Source organism: Miniopterus schreibersii (genome assembly GCF_964146895.1).
Source record: "Miniopterus schreibersii genome assembly, chromosome: 2".
NCBI classification, from domain to species: Eukaryota; Metazoa; Chordata; class Mammalia; order Chiroptera; family Miniopteridae; genus Miniopterus; species Miniopterus schreibersii.
Window position 1 is genome coordinate 78,664,130 of NC_138102.1, and position 16,532 is coordinate 78,680,661.

At 44.1% G+C, this 16,532-nt stretch overlaps 1 protein-coding gene across 6 annotated transcripts in view; it reads left to right on the forward strand.

Annotated features, from left to right (window-relative positions):
* Window positions 1-14,560, forward strand: part of THSD1 (thrombospondin type 1 domain containing 1) — a 32,034-nt gene extending 17,474 nt beyond the window's left edge. For 4 of the 6 annotated variants that reach the window (XM_081128970.1, XM_081128971.1, XM_081128973.1 and 1 more), the window contains exons 4-5: window positions 4,748-4,906; window positions 10,790-12,594. In XM_081128970.1, coding sequence (XP_080985096.1) covers window positions 4,748-4,906; window positions 10,790-12,180 — 1,550 coding nt within the window. In that variant the 3' untranslated portion in view covers window positions 12,181-12,594. Of the gene's footprint in view, window positions 1-4,747; window positions 4,907-10,789 lie in introns of all 6 variants that reach the window. The other 2 variants (XM_081128974.1, XM_081128975.1) reach the window with 2 other exon arrangements.
* Window positions 14,561-16,532: the final 1,972 nt, after the last annotated feature.

Here is a 16,532-nt window from a genome sequence, read left to right on the forward strand (position 1 = left end):
CCTATTGTAGTTGAGCTTTGATTGCTGTTGGTGCATCTGTGAGTGGGATTGAGCCTTAGGCTGACTGGCTGTGAGGGTTGGCCACCACCACAGTATATGATCTGCTGTGTTGGAGCTGACTTCACAGAGCATGTTTCACCCCAGCAGGGTCTTGTGCCTGCTGAGAGCTCCCTTTCAGGTGTGCCACTTGTTGAACAAATCAGGTAGTGTTCTGTTGTGGTCTGAAACTGGCCACTGGATGTGTTCTGGGGCCTCTTGGGAGGGTCTCTAGTGCAGGTCCTGGGGCTACCTGTTAGGTGTTATAAAGTGATTGCAGTTAGTAGCTGCCTGTGCTGGGCCTGGATGCATATGAGAGGGACCAACAGTGCAGACTAAGGCCGGCTAACACCAGTATTGGGCCTGGGGCAGACCAGTAAAAGGTTCAAGGCATCTTGAAACTTGCCTCAGCCTCTAAGCTGCCCATAAGGCTTAGCTACTGAAAGAGCCTTGGGCAGAACATGAATTGGGTTAGCCTGCTCTCAGGGAGTCATCAGGGTAGAGCTAGTGGAGTTCATTAGACTAATGCAGAATCAAGTTTTTTTAACCAAAACACAGGTTTGGCTACCTGCCACACACAAGCTAAACTAGGGAGACAGGTACTGGTACAAAAGGAAATCGGTTTATTCAGGTGCCATGACCTGGGAGAATGGTAGACTCCTGTCTCAAACACCATTCCCCTTCCTGTTCAAGCCCATGGTTCTTACAGGGCTAGGGAGGGGAAGGCTTTTTTCCTACCTAATTATCTTGCTAGCTTTTGGCATGCTCAGGCCCTATCCATTCATCTTTCTAGCTTTTGGCATGCTCAGTGTAAGAACCTCCTCCTGCACCATCTTGGGCAATGTGGGAGACTCCCCAGTTCTCCCAGACTATCATGGTAGCAGAGTCAGTGGGGAGGGTGGTGGCTGCAGGACCTGCCATCAGGAAGTCTGGAGATGCAGCAGCCTTTAGCCCATCCCCCAATGCTGGACATGGTGCTCTGCATAGCCAGCAGAGCCATTTGGAGTCTGTGGGACACCCCTGGATCCCAGTGTGCCTGTGTCCTCTGTGCAGCCCCTATGTGGCCTGCCTCTCTGAAGTTGCCAGCCTGGCCCATGCTCACAATGCTGCTGGCTGCTCACATTCCAACTGACTGTCTAGGGTAACAATATGGCTATGTGGGGGAGAGCTTAACACAGGGACAGTGGTGGTGTCCCTCCAGCCTTTGCCCTGAAGCCATACAATTCAATTTTTCCCTGTATGTCTCTGGCAGCCCCGAAGCTTGACCAGAGGTTTTTTGTATTATTTTGCTTTGCCTTTTTTTTTTTTTTTAAATGGAAGATAGCAACTCAGACCCAGGCTGGTTGTACAAAAGAGCCTTGACCTGTGGGCGATTTGGGTGGGATGAGGTCTCTGCAAGTCATCAGGGTAGAGCTAGCAGGGTTCAGTAGGCCAGTGCATATTCAGATTTGGTCCGGCAGAAGGGCTCAACATGGGAGATATGGTCCCTGTTAGCCATGTGGAAGAAGGGTTCAATATAGCAACAATGGTGGCAGTCCCTCCACCCCCCTTGCATGGAAGCCACACAACTCAGTCTCCCCCTATATGTCTCTAGTGCCCACCAAGCCACTCTCCCTCTGCCCATACCCAAGGTGAGTGCCTGTGAGTGAGAGTTTTTGTGTTGACCCTTTAAGAGGACACCTGGGTTTCCAGCGGCCTTCCATTTCACTGGGAAGGATGGAGGAATCTCTGCTGATTTTCACAGCCAGATGTTATATGGGCTTTTCCTCCTGGCACTGGTGTTCTGGGCTGGGGAGCCCAGCAGATGGTTGAAACTCCTTGCTCCTCAGGGGGGACCTCTGCAGCTGAGATATTTCTTCAGATTCTTAACCACTGCACTTGGGTGTGTGGCCAGCCTGTTTTGTGTCTCCACCCTTCCTACCAGTCTTGACATGGCTTCTTCTTTATATCCTTAGTTATAGGACTTTTGTTCTGGTTATCCAGGTTGATTATTCCATAATTTAGTTGTAATTTTGGTGTGGTCATGGAAGGAGGTGAGTACAGCATTCACCTACTCCGCCATCTTGACCAGAACCCTTCCTAAAGGATTTTCTAACATTTCTTGTAGGGAAGATACGCTAATTAATTCTCAGTTTTTGTCTGAAAAGGCCTTTATTTCTCCTTTATTTTTGAAAGATATTTTCACTGAATATGGAGTTCTGGGTTGCTCATGTTTTTCTTTCAGAACTTTAGAGATATCACTCCATTATCTCTCCTTGCATGACGAGAAGTCTGCTGTTATTCTCATCTTTATTCTGCTGTATGTGATGTATTTCCATCTTTCCCCTAACCTTCTGCCACAAAGTTTTCTGTTTGTTTTTTAGCAGTTTGAATATAGCATGTCCAAGTTTTTTATTTGCTTTTTAAAATGTATATTGCTTGCTATTTTCCGAGTGTCTTGGATGTAGTTTGGTGTCCTTAATTAATTTTGAAGAATTTTTGGACATTATTCTATTTTTGTTTCTTCTGGGATTCAAATTACAAGTGTAAGAGACTATTTGATATTGTCCCACAGCTTTTAGGTATTCTATTCTGTCTTACTCACTCATTTTTTCCTCTTTGTGTTTCAGTTTGAGTGATTTCTATTGAGCTATATTCAGACTCATTGTTTTTTTCCTCATCTGCGCTGAGTCTACTGATGAGCCTGTAGGAGACATTCTTTTTGTTGTTGTTAATCCTCACCCGAGGATATTTTTTCTATTGATTTTTATTTATTTATTTATTTTAATCCTCACCTGAGGATATTTTTTCCATTGCTTTTCAGAGAGAGTGGAAAGGAGAGAGAGAGAAACATTGATGTGAGAGAGACACATCAATTGGTTGCCTCCCAAACTGAGGCCGGGGATCAAACCTGCAACTGAGGTACGTGCCCTTGGCTGGAATTGAACCCAGGACCCTTCACTCCTTGGACCGATGCTCTAACCACTGAGCAAAACTGGCCAGGGCTCCATTGATTTTTAGAGAGTGGAAGGGAGGGAGGGGAGAGAGAGAAACGTCAATGTGAGAGGGACACATCAATTGGTTGTCTCCCAAACTGAGGCCAGGGATTAAACCTGCAACCCAGGTACATGCCCTTGACCAGGAACTGAACCCGCCACCCTTCGTTGCGCAGCCTGACTCTCTAACCACTGAGCCACACCAGCCAGGGCTGGAGGAGGCATCCCGTCTTTGTTACCATGGTTTTCATTTCTAGCTTTCTGTTTGACTCTTTTTAGTGTACAACACTCTGATGAAATTTTTCATCTATTCATGTTCCTTGTTCACCTTTTCCACTAAAATCTTTAACATATTAATCATAGTTATCTTAACTTTTCTCTTTGATAGTTCCAATATCAGGGTCACATCTGAGTATTATTCTCTTGATTACTTTGTCTCTTGCTAGTTTATTGTTTTTTCTTGTTTCTCTGTGTGTTTCATAATTTTTGGTTGAAAGTTGGACATCTTACTTAGAACTGTAGACACCGATAAATGGTATTTGCCTAGAAATGGGCATGCCCTGTTTTTGCAGACCTTTGATATTGGGATAAGGTCAATCTAGTAAGGAATTGAGCTGTTTGGGTTTTGCTGTTGCTATGGCTACCTTCAGTGCATAACAGAGTTCAAAATTTTCTAATGTTACTTTTGTGTCCAGAGTAGGATTTGGGTTGCCAAAGGATTTTACTCCATATTTTTGTTGTACCCTCAGCTTTAGGCTTGAGTCTGCATATCAGAGAGGTTTTCACCTGTCACTATTACCCCTGCTGCAATAGTAGGTTTGTATTATTTGATATTTGGTAATTGCTGATATGATGCAGGGTTGGGAGTGAGCTATAGGGGTGGGAGAGCCTATCCTTGTGCCAGGTCAGTCTTAGTCTTAGGCAAGTACTGTGCCCCTGAGTCTCAGTGATGCGGCCTTCTTAATGATCCTGCCCCTCCCTAGTGGTAGAAGCCCTCTAACAATCTGGGCCCCAGATATTTTCTGCTCCTATCCAAGAATGAGGGGTTTTCTTCTTTTTTTATTTCCTAGCAACACTGGGTACTCTTAGAGTCATAGGGTTTTCTGCCTTGTCCCCAGTGGTTGAGGCTTTTGTTAACAGAGCAAATGGGGAGGAGGATCTAGGTAAGGTTTGAGTATTTCCCACAGTGCTGCCCTTTCCCTCCTCAGGCCTCTACCTAGAGAGGGAGGCTTTCCCTGCTTTTGCACCTCCCCTCAGTCCTTCTTGTGAGCATCTGGTGAGATCTGTGGCCTGCAAGTGGGTACAAAACCCCTTGAGTATGTAGCTCCCAGGGGTTCTGTGTTTTCATGCTAGCCCCAATTAGGCAGTTCATTACATTTTTAATGACTTCTCCTCACCAGCTTGTATGAATTTGGCACCTTCCCCAGGAAGCAATGTTTGTATCCTGCCTTTTCTTAGAGGAGCTGTCTTTCCTTATATTTCAGGCCATTTGGCTGCCCTGTAACTTTAGCTCTCCGATAGGTTCTAGAAAGGTTAATGTCTTGTAGTTTATACAGCCTTCCTTTGTTTTAAGAGTAGGAGCAACAACACCCTTTGCAGCTTTCTACATTTTGAGAATGTTTTTATTTACTGACTTTTCAAGGCCCAAGATTTGAGTTTTGCTGCTTCATTTGGGTGCAATTAAATTCTGATTCTCAAATGAACTAGCATTAAAAGCATGGCTAATGTCCTTGCAGAAACTTGGGGACTGTGGCAGCCGTGGAGCCAGTGTAGTGCCACATGTGGGGATGGTGTCAGAGAGCGTCGCCGCCTGTGCCTGACTTCCTTCCCCTCCAGACCTGGCTGCCCTGGAATGTCCTCGGAGACCTCCCGGTGTTCCCTGGAGGAGTGTGCTGGTAGGTATTCTTCTTCCTTTGGGAGTCTCTCCCAGAGAGATTGTTGAGGCAACGCCTGCCTGAAAATGACTAGTCTGAGTTTAGGAATCGACTTATAAAATTCTGTTATTGCTGTTGGCTGTACTGACCCTGTACTCATTAATGTGTCATTGACTGTGTTCAGTGAGATGATAGGGGACTTAACACTGTAGAAGATAGAGAAATGACAAGGAAATTTATCTAAATTAAAGATTCAGACATATTAAATTATTTTTAAAAATACAAAAATGGGAGAGGTGATCATTTTCCCCCAAGATTTTTGTTATGTTATTACTTTTGTTTTATTTCTCCATCCTTTACTTTTCCTCACCAAAATTGTGGGAAAACATTAAATTTTTTTTCTGCCCATTATCCCAGAGAAGCTCCATGGGACCACATAGACCATTGTTTGTCATAATGGGGCAAGGCTTATCCCCTGGATGGCCCTATATTTATTCTTTAGCAGCCCTAGGAGGAGAAGGTGGGGAGAGTTCTTGCCTTTCATCCTCTAAGCACCTTGAAGGCTCAAGGAGAATTTGATGTGAATTGACTCTAGATGTGATGCTCACATTGCTCAGTTAGGTTTGCTTTAGTTTATGGAGCAGAATCCCATTCATTTGCCACAAGTTACAGTAATAAAGAATCCTAGTTCTTCCCACACACCATTCTACCTTCTAATACATAACCAGTCACCTATTTAGTTGGCTGGCCTTTGCTCTGGTCTTCACCTTTAGATAAAATCCTCTTAAGCTCTGACTTTTCCCACTTTCCAATTCCAGGTTAGAAAACCGTACTTCCTTGTCCCATTCTCATCTGGAGAAGTTAGATGTTTTTCTGTGCTTGGATCTCAGGGTACCTTTTAGCCAAAACTATAGGCACCTGGCAACACCTTGGTTAGTGTCCAGGTCTGTGACCTTGGAAAATCATTCTTGCTCTCTTGTCTTGTAGCCAGTTCTACCATCCTTCTTTCCTTTATGCTTGTATCCTAAGGATGTTCTCCTCTGTGTCTTCTATATTACAGCTTCAGACCCGGGCTCTTTTCCCAGCCCTGAGTCTGCTCCTCTTTTTTCATAAGCCTTGGGCCACATCCTGAATCTGAATCTGTTCTTTCTCCAGTTACATCTCATACCACTTTCTAAAGCTCTCTTCTCTATCTGTTCTTTTCTTTATAAATTCCCTTCACTTTCACAGTTTCCTCCTTATGTATAACTTTCTTCAAATACACCTATTCCTTTGAATTATGGTATGGCATGTTGTGTTAAGATATTCTACCTAGAGTTCCATAATTCTCAAATTCATTTAAAATCAATTGCCACTGGCCTTTACTGCACTTTGATATTGTTGAAGTGACAACAGTATCAACCATTTATTGACCGTTTAGTATGTGCCAGCAATTTAAATACATCATCTCACTTAAAGCTCACAGCTCTACAAGGTAAGGATTATTATTATGTTGGGCTCAGATCTTGAGAGCTTGCTGCTTACCAGGCATTTTCCTAAGTGCTTTGTGCACATGAAGTAGGTACATCATTATCTTCATGTACAGATGCGGACTTTGTGGCACAGAGAGGGTAAGTGACCTTCCTAAGACCATCCATATAGCTAGAAAGCAGGGAACTAGATCTGACCCCATACTAAGCTACCTATCTTGAATACTTTGCCTTTATATACAGGCCAGTGTAGCTTTCTAGAAACATCAACAACCTGAAATTAGCAATCATTTTTGAGGATATGTACTGTTATTTCATGTTCTGGCATCTTAACTCTTTAATACGGGGTGGGAACTAGAAATTTGTATATTATAAATTAGCTAAAAGGGTAAGTGTTACAGGCACCCCTACTGCTTCTCTAAGGGGTCCTCAGATAAATGCTTATGTGGGTAAATATGATAACTTCTTTCAAGTGTTCTCTTTTTCCTGTTCAACCTAACTTCCACTCCTTGGAAATATGGAGATCTGTTCGCAGGCTACTTAGCATCAGGAAATCTCCTACACTTCAGGTGAAAGAGGAAAGACTAGATGAGGCAGAGATGGGTGAGGCCAGCAGCTTTTGGGCTTTTCTTCAGCTATAGTTTTGAAGGGGTCCAGTCAGGTCACAGATAACAGCTAAGTGAAGAGGCCTTCAGTGTGCAACAGCAATGCTGCTACCCCCTGACCTCAGCAGCCACTGCAGATGAAAGGAGTGATAAGTCAGGAAACAAGCCTTTCGTCATTCAACTATTTTAATTTGGTTGAGAGTTTTAGAGTTTTGTTTGGCTTTGAAAGGATGTTTTCATGCCAAAGTCTGAGTCTATGTTAATTTGGTCCATCTTGTTCAACACAAGAGGAGGAGGAGCCACTTGCCATTGTGCCCACATTCCGTCTGGTGGGTCTCAGTCATTTTGCTATTTTAAATAATGAATGAATTGATTAATCTTTCATATATTGAGTACCAGTTATGTGCAAGTTACTGTAACTGGGGCTGGGAATATATAGATAAGACATGTCCCTGTCTGGAAGGGGCTTATGATACAGTTGCTCAGCAGACATATAAATAGGCATAATATATAGTACAGTATAGAGCCTGCACTGATAGAGGTATCCACAGCTTGCTATGGAAGCTTTCACAGATGGTAATCCATGCTGGGAACACCTCTGTTCTTGGAGGAGGTGATATTTGAACTGAAGGTTGAGAGCTAAGTAAGTGCTACCCAGGTGAACTACCCAGGAGTAAGTGTGAAGGGGGATTTTAGCACAGGGATGAAAGCAAGATGGAAGAAGATGGCCCATTGAGACCCAGAGAACTGAAAATAGTTTAATGTGGCTAGAGGATGGTATACCAGGAGGGAGTGGTAAAAACAAGGCTGGACAAGTTGTCAGGGGCCAGATCCTGAGAGGCCTTAAAGGTTTGGACATGTATTTTAGAGGGGTCTCTCTGCTGCAGTGTGGAGTACAAATTGGGATGGGCAGGAGTGGCAGCAGCAAGGTCTGTTAAGAGTTTTCTAGTGACCCAGGTGGAAAATGAAGCACCAACAGTGGGGATGCAGAGGAGGGAAAGATTCACAGACTCTGGATGTGGCAAGGACAGAGGGAAGAATCAGGATAAAACTGAGGATTCTAGTCCTGGCCAGTGCATGGACAGTGGCACTGTGCTATTCCCTTGAGATCCGGTGTACTGGAGGAGGCACAGGCTCTGGGGGGGAATGGTGAGTCTTGGGCATGTGGAGCTGACAGTGCTGGTGGGACATAGGTAGAGAGAGCAAAGCTGGTGGAGCCAGAATGAGGTCTAGACCTCCCTGGCTCCAAAGCTCATGTTCTTCTCTCCAAATTAAATAAGCGAGTGTTATCATTGAAACCAAGAAAAGAAAAAAAAGTCACAGGAAGTATCAAACAGCACCCAGTGCTGCAGAGTAAAAGAAATATCAGGAAGGGACTCCTTTGGATTTGGCTATTAGGTCATTAATGACCTTGACAGAAGCCGTTTAAACCACTGGAATCCCTGGGGCAGGTTGCAGGAGCCAGAGGTGATGATGTGGAAGTAGTAAGTTAGCAAAGGTGGGCTTCTCTTTCTGTAAGCTTGGCTAGGAAGACAGGGAGCAAGCTATGGCTGTGGCAGTAGTGAGAGGGTTCCAGAGAGGTCTTTTTAAAGTGAGAAGAGCTTAAGCATGTTTCTGTGGAGCTGCATACAAGAGGAGCTAGAGATAATTGGTACAGAGGGACAATCACCCTGGAGAAGGGTGGCCTAGAGAGCACTTGGTATACTTGCCTTTACAGGAAGACACTTCTACTGATTCTGTAGAGAAAGAGGTAAATAGAGGTGCAGTTGCTGGTAGGTTTATGGTAGGGGGGGTGGTAGAAGAAGCTTGGGTGCACTTGCCCGATAGCTTCTGTTTTTGTGTTACCTAGCAGACTGCTGAGGAAGGATTAGGTAGGGGGATTGAGAAAAGTGAAACTTTGAAGCAGTATTGTAGATGTTGGAAGAGAGAGTTGCTTAGGAACTCATGGAAGGCTCTGTAGGCAGCCGAGGTTGGGCACTGTCAGCACACAGGCACTGGCTTTCATGGGTGAGTTATTTTATTCATCAGGGCCTGGCTGCAGCAACTGAGAATTCACATGTTTGAGTTTACCTAAGGATGGGCTTCTGCTGCAGAGCAAGAAAAGGGGTATAACTCAGTATTAGCGGTCAGAGAGTTGAGTTTGTTGGCAGGAGAATGGTTTTAATGGTGGATCATGGGTATAGGGAGAGAAGTGAGGCCAGGATGTGGCTGGCAGATTGGGAGAAAGTGGAGGGGATGCAGAATCAGAAGTTGCAGTGAGCTTGAATAACCAGTGTAATGACAGAAGGTGAGTGAGAGGGAAACATAACCAGAAAGTGGGCTGTGAAGTGTAAGATTTCAGAAGAGGAGCAGCTACAGACAGTGGGAAGGTATGATATGTTGGAGGGATATTGAAGTCGCCTAGATGGTCCTAGCAATGGGATGGTGAGGAAGATGGGGACCCAGGTCCTAGCAACTGAAGGCTGCTGCAAGGTTGGGAGTTGACAGTATTTAGGGAGGAGTAGGAGAGTCATCTAAGTGAATGGCTTGGGCATTGAAAGAGTAGAAGTTTCATATGGAGGTGAAAGAGTTGGTTGAAAGTGGCAATGAGAAAGAAGAGGGAGGACACACCTGTTTCTGGCCCTATTTGCTTATAAAGTATGTCAGGCTTCCCCCCAAGACAGTGTGGGGAGAAGCTGTGCCCTGTGGTCATCCAGCCCTCAGGTAAGGCAAGGAGGTGAAGGGACTGTCTGGTGGAAAGGTTCTAGATGTTGCCCAGCTGGTGTGGCTCAGTGGTTGAGTTGTCTACTCATGCATCAAGAGGTCCTGGTTCTTTTCCCTGTCAGGGCACATACCTGGGTTGCGGGCTTGATCCCCAAGCAGGGATGTTTCTCTCCCTCTCCCTTCCTCTCTTTCTGAAATAAATAAAAACATACTAAAAAAAGAAAAGAAAGTTTCTGGATGTTGATGAGCTTGTTTGTCAGGTACCCCATAAGTACCATAGGAAGGAAAGGGGAGCAGTGGGAGGCCAGGTCCAGGGCCAGTGGCAATAAGACTATGGGAAAAAAGAGATCAGACAGGTGACTGGAAGGACTTGAATGGTGGACAGTGACCAAGGAGGAAAGAGACGTGAGGCCTGATGGCATAAGCTGGTCTAAGGTTCCCAGGTATCTCAGTGACAGTACAGGCTGCAGCCTCAGATGGTATCTGAGTCTTGGTGAAACATTTTGCTGACTGTGGGACAGGTCAGTTTGAGAGAGCACGGAAGAAGAAGAAAAACCAGTGCCGCATAGAAGGTAGGAATGGGAGTGAGAAAGCAGAGGCTTAACACTTAAGAAAGACAGCTCCTGGATATTAGAAAGGAAAAGCGAGTAATATTGTCAAAAGTCTTATTTTCATGTATGAATTTCTCTTGATGTGTTCATTTAGGTACAATCTAAATTATTTTGTATTTTGAGTTTTACACTTGTAAGAATTTCCTAATGTACACCTACCTCAAAGGTACACTTAACTATAGATGTCCCATGTACCTTAAGTGAACACTTCCATTTTACCTTGAAACTTTCCTCCTGCAGCTTCTTTGTAGAAAATTTGAGGCAAGTGTCAGCAGGAGCAGTGAGCCCAAGCCACCTTTATTGTGGCTTATGTGGACACCTCACTTCTATGGGTCTCTGTTTTTTAGTTTGGCTTAAGTTGCCAGCAGAGACACATAGTCAAGACTACAAATCCTCGTTCTTGATTAGTTACTTCTTTCTTTAACTGCCACATAATTAGAGCAAGCCACTCAGAGATCTTAAAACCACGCAGAGAAAACAATTCTAGAGAATACATTTGCTCTTCCTGTTTTGTAGCTTTCCAGCCATCCAGTCCATCTCCTCTTCAGCCCCAGGGTCCAGTGAAGTCCAACAACATTGTGACGGTCACTGGGATTTCCCTGTGCTTGTTCATCATCATTGCCACTGTCCTCATCACGTTGTGGAGGAAGTTTGGCCGTCCCCCGAAGTGCAGCACCCCCGCCCGACACAACTCCATCCACTCCCCCAGCTTCCGGAAGAACTCGGACGAGGAGAACATCTGTGAGCTCAGCGAGCAGCGTGGGAGTTTCTCGGATGCGGGTGACGGGCCCTCGGGGAGCCGGGGGGACATCGGCATCCCCCTGACCTACCGGCAGAGTGTGCCGGTGACCCCTGACGACGAGGCCTCTGGCAGTGAGAGCTTCCAGTCCAACGCCCAGAAGATAATTCCCCCTCTGTTTAGCTACCGGCTTGCCCAGCAGCAGTTGAAGGAGATGAAGAAGAAAGGCCTGACTGAAACCACCAAAGTGTACCATGTGTCTCAGAGTCCCCTGACAGACACCGCCATCGATGCTGCTTCCACAGCACCCTTAGACCTGGCCCTTGACCTGGAAAGCCCGGAAGAAGCTGCAGCAAACAAGTTCCGGATCAAATCCCCATTTCTGGAGCAGCCTGCAGTCAATGCCGGGGAGAGGCCTTCCTCCCGGCTGGATGTCCCTGTCTCTCAGGCCAGTTGTGCCATAAGCCCCAGCCAGACCCTCATCCGCAAGTCACAGATGAGGCACATGGGCAGCCGAGGGGGGCTGTCGGAGAGAAGCCACCCCAGGAGTTTTCATTTCAGGAGGACTGCCAGTTTTCACGAAACCAAGCAGGCCCGGCCGTTCAGGGAGAGGAGCATGTCCACTCTGACTCCACGGCAGGCCCCGGCCTACAGTGCTAGGACACGGCCCTGGGACCAGGCAGAAGACAGACTTAGGCCCCAGAGTCGAGGTGCTGTTGTGTTTCCTGAGAAACTGGACCATTTCCAAGGAGTCGGTGGAACCAGTGCTCCATTAAGCTCTCTCCCTAAATCCTACACCTTTGGGCAGCCCATGAGGAAACCAGACCCAGGGTTTCGCCCCACAGGATTTGTGGCAGGAGGTGAGAGAACGGAGCCTCCCAGAGCTCGGAGGGGACCGTCTCCCAGTCACAGGAGTGTCTCAAGGAAGCAGCCTTCACCCACTGCCCCTAAAGATAGCTACCATAGGGTGAGTCCTCTGAGCCCTTCTCAATGTAGAAAAGACAGGTGTCAGAGCTTCCCGGCTCAGCCTGAGTTTGCCTTCTATGACAATACGTCATTTGGCCTCACCGAGGCTGAGCAGAGGATGCTGGACCTCCCAGGATATTTTGGGTCAAACGAAGAGGATGAAACCACAAGTACACTTAGTGTGGAGAAGCTGGTCATCTAGACCAAGCCAGCTTGAGACTTCACACAACTGGTGTCCTTTGCCCGACTCATGATATCAGCTGCTCACATTGTTCTGTGGATTATTTCATATAACTGTTTGTACAGTGGGATAGAATGTGGGCAGGAAGTAAGTTATGTGTATGTGCATGCATTCTAATTCATAAGGAGGAGGTTATTTATCCTGAATTTTCCCCTTTGTTATCCTGTTTCTATTCGTTTGTTACTAATAACTACAATAATAAAATTTAAACAAGAGTGAAATAGGGCTTGGTCTCTCACGTGGATATGAAAGATGACAAGATGTGATTTGTGAGTAGGATATGCTTTGAACACTTCATCGACAGTTTCCAACTTGAATCAAATTTGGGAGCCTCAACTCTAATAAGGACCGGAATAAAGTGAACTTGCTAACACAACTCTGAATTATAATGTATTGTTATAAATACTTAAGAATTTGATGCCAACAGAGGCAGTATTGAACATGTTTCATGTTTGGCTAATTAAGTCACTTCTCACTAGTATGTACTAGGCTACTGAGGCTACAGTGGTCTCTAGACATGGTAATACTGTGAGATATTCCAGAAGAACTTTCAGGCCAGAGTTGGGTGATATCTTACTTTTTTAAATGCAACAGAGTTCTGGTGACTTGACACAAAATTATGGAAGTTAATTCTGCTTTGGAGAAATAACATAAGAGGCCAGTTGTTCAGGTAGTGAGTCAAATGAAGACCTATCCATACATCCATCATTGCTCTGAGCAAAAAGTAAACATTTTGGAAAGGAAGGTATTGTCCCCTGAGAGAGCATCAGCAGTGGGTGCTGTCCAGGACCCTGCCTTCATCAGCTTGCTTACTGTGCTGCTGGACCAGCCAAGACCCCAGGGGCTGTCATTCTGAAACTGGATATGTGTGTTTCTGAAGATAGCTTTATCATATTAATCAGAAAGTATGTGAATTAATCTCAGGTATATGGAAAGCAGGGGGATTAGATTATGCTCTTACAGCTTAATCTTTTTTAATTGGAAGAAAGAGTAAAGAGGGAAAGAGAAAAGTCTTAGAAATTTAGAATCACTTTTGTTTTGCCTCCCACATTTTACAGATGAAGAATCTGAGGCTCAAGGAGGGGAATTAACTCCTGCAGGGTTGGATGAACATGGACTCATGTTTACTCTAATTACCAAACTCTGCACACTGACATCACAGCCTTTGCAAGTCTCTAAGAGTAGTAACTTCAGGAGAAAGCTGGCCCTTTGGCAGTAGGAAGGCACAGAGAGATGCTTTTACTAGCTTTTCCCAAAGAAAGGAAGCTTTCTGCTGCCTGATGTTAGAACTGGTTTTGCAACTTGCTTTGTTTGGAAGTGAGGGCTACACAAAAGGACCTAAAGGTTGGGCTCCTTCATTGGAAGTCTGCCATCAGGCCCCATGTGGGCACTCTGTAATAGGGTGTACTTGCTTTCAGCCCTTGAACCTGAAGCCTTATCTGCATACACTTGAGTAGCTGCACTTTCCTTATTGTTCCCCAAGACCTCTCTGGCTGCCACACCCACCCTGCCTGTTAGCCTGTTTTCCTTCTTCCTCTTCATGTTTATCAGGATGTCAGCCTGCTGGCGAGATTTTGGGGACCATTGGAGAGAGTGGAATTAGATGGGACAAAAAAATCACAAATGCAAATACTGTATTTTTAAAAGTTTCTCTTCTATTTGTTGCATTAGCGCTTCATTTGTGTCATTATTATTGAAAATTAAAACATACTTCCTTTTGGCAGTGCTCTAATAATGACTGTCTACCTTTCAGGAACAGGAGGAGTAGATTATTCAGTGGTGTCTGACAGCTGGTATGTGCTGATACAAAAAAGAGGAAACCAGACTTTTTAATTTCCATTTTCTTTGTTTATCATACCAGAAAGCTTTGTTCTCCTTCCAAGTTCACAGGCTTGTTGCCATCCTTTGAAGATAGAGGGTACATACTTATTTCAGACCTCGTAGTGAATTTCTCTACATGCCAGACTGAGACCAAAACAGCCACAGGGGATGTGAAGAGTCAAGAGAAACACTGTAAACGGAAGGATTTTCTGTTAAATTATGTTCTTCTTCAATATTTATGTATTTAAACTAATATCATGGTGACCTAATACCAGCAACAACGCATTTGCCGTCGATCTAGTTCAGTGTTCTGTGGCTCATACTAAGAGGTAATCTCTACATTTCTTTGAGTTAATTTGGCTTCACCTCTGAGAAACAGAAAAGTAGGCACTTTAGCATTGTCTTTGGTGGGTAAGTGCTAAACTTCATTAGAAATAATCTCCTATTCTGTGCTATGTGTCCCTAGGTCCTAGCCCCAGTGGTTGTCATTAGGTAGGAGCTCAATAAAGATCTGTGGGATAAAAAACTATTCAAAAACCCTCAAACTATTTTTGTGGTTGAACTAGAACAATTCTAACTCTGTAAATCTTAGACCATTGTGAATAGGATGTGTTCCTAAGAGATTTTGTGGAATTTTAATTTCTAGAAGTCCCCAAAAATGAAAGCCTCACCTTTTGGGGATATTACCCTGGCTGAAGGGGAAAGTATCTCTGGAGCCTATTGTAGTATCTGTACACAGTAGTCACTTATTAGGTATTGAATGTATATGAGAGAGTCGCATCCAAGTGAATGGGGTCCCCTGCCTTTCCAGCAAGTCTCTTCCATTCACTCGATTGCTCTGAAGTCTGCACCACCTCTTTGGGCAGTTTCTCCCCAATTGTGGTTTCTAAAGTGGATTTGATAGAGCTGAGAGCACTCAGTTTGCCAAGTCCTTGCCACCAGTACCTGAATGATAATCCAGCCCTTCCTATAAATTTTCACTCCTCAAACTCTAGTACACTCCATCCTGACTCACAAAATATAAAACAGCTGCTTTATGACTTTGATGATTTCTCATTTTATTCTAGATCTGTAACTTATAAAGCGTCATTGCACAGTTTGTAGTCTGTGCAGTTTCTGAGTCATTTCTATACACAAATGATATGGTATTTAAATCTTACAGTATTATGGGAACTTACAGTATTATAGTATTATGTAAGACCTCCAGGTCATACCAGCTGAGTCATGGTTTGGACAAAGAAAAAGTTTGGCACAGTCAAAAGCATACAAGTTGAACCCTGGAAGAGGGCTATACAAAAGGACCTAAAGTTCTCTTTCTAGCTGTGCGATCTTAGGCAAGTCATTTAATCATACGAGTCTTCATTTTTCAGATGTAAAATGAGATAATTTCTACCCTTGCTATTGGTTTAGGGTGGGGACTTGAGCATACATAATTATTTCCTCTCCCTCCTAGGACTCAATTAAAATTATAGAAAAGGTACAATACCTAAAACAGTTTAGAAAACAAAAGGATAAGTGATTTAAATGAATTTCTGTAAGACAGAGTGCATGGAAGAACACTGAGTGGAAGAAGCTGTAGCCCAGGATATGCTTGGAGGGTCATAGAGAAGATGAGGGAATCTCCCTCATGGTAGAACCTTGCAGAGGTTGGGGATTCTAGATTACTGGAATGAAGAGAAGACGAAGACAGTGAAGATCTATATATTAAATGGTCATCCTCCAACACTACTACTCAACTCCATTGCCAACAACCCCCTATTGCGACTAGGTGTTCGACCACAGACAAAAACAAAATCAACCAACCAGCAAATGACCAGATGGGACTTCTCTGAAGACACTGAAGGATATTTCTGAGAAAACTTGGGCATTTGGAGTTGTCATTGGTATTCTAGCACAAAGCCATCTACATTGTGGCATTTGAGAGGCCTTAGAACAATGATTGGATCTCTGACTATTCACCTTAAATGGAAGCCTTCCAATCAGTAAGTTCCACTGTGCTTAGAATTTCTAGTCAGCCTTTCTCCTGTCTCATTTTTAAGAACAGCCTGACAACTGAGAATCACCAAACATTTGAGAAAGGCTACAGTAGTATGATGAAGAAAGATAAGCAGAGAAAAACTGACCCCAGAGGAAACATATCATTCAGAAAATTTGAGAAAAGTCATATAAGAACTCTACAAAACTAATTACCACTAAAAAATATGAAATGATGTTACATTTATTAAACAAGAATATGATGCTATAAAAAAAGAATCAGAAAATGGGAAAGGACCCTTGGAAATGAAATGTTTAATAGATTGCAAGCTAAATTAGAGAAAATCTTTTCAAACTTGGAGCGAAAATATGTAAAATATGAGAATATTAAATACATGTACAGAAGATCAATCCAAAGGGGTTTAATAAGAGAGTAATAAGAATTCCAGAAAGATCAGAGAAAACCAAGGAGAAACGACATTAACACAATGAAAATTTCCAGAATGAAAGATGTGAGC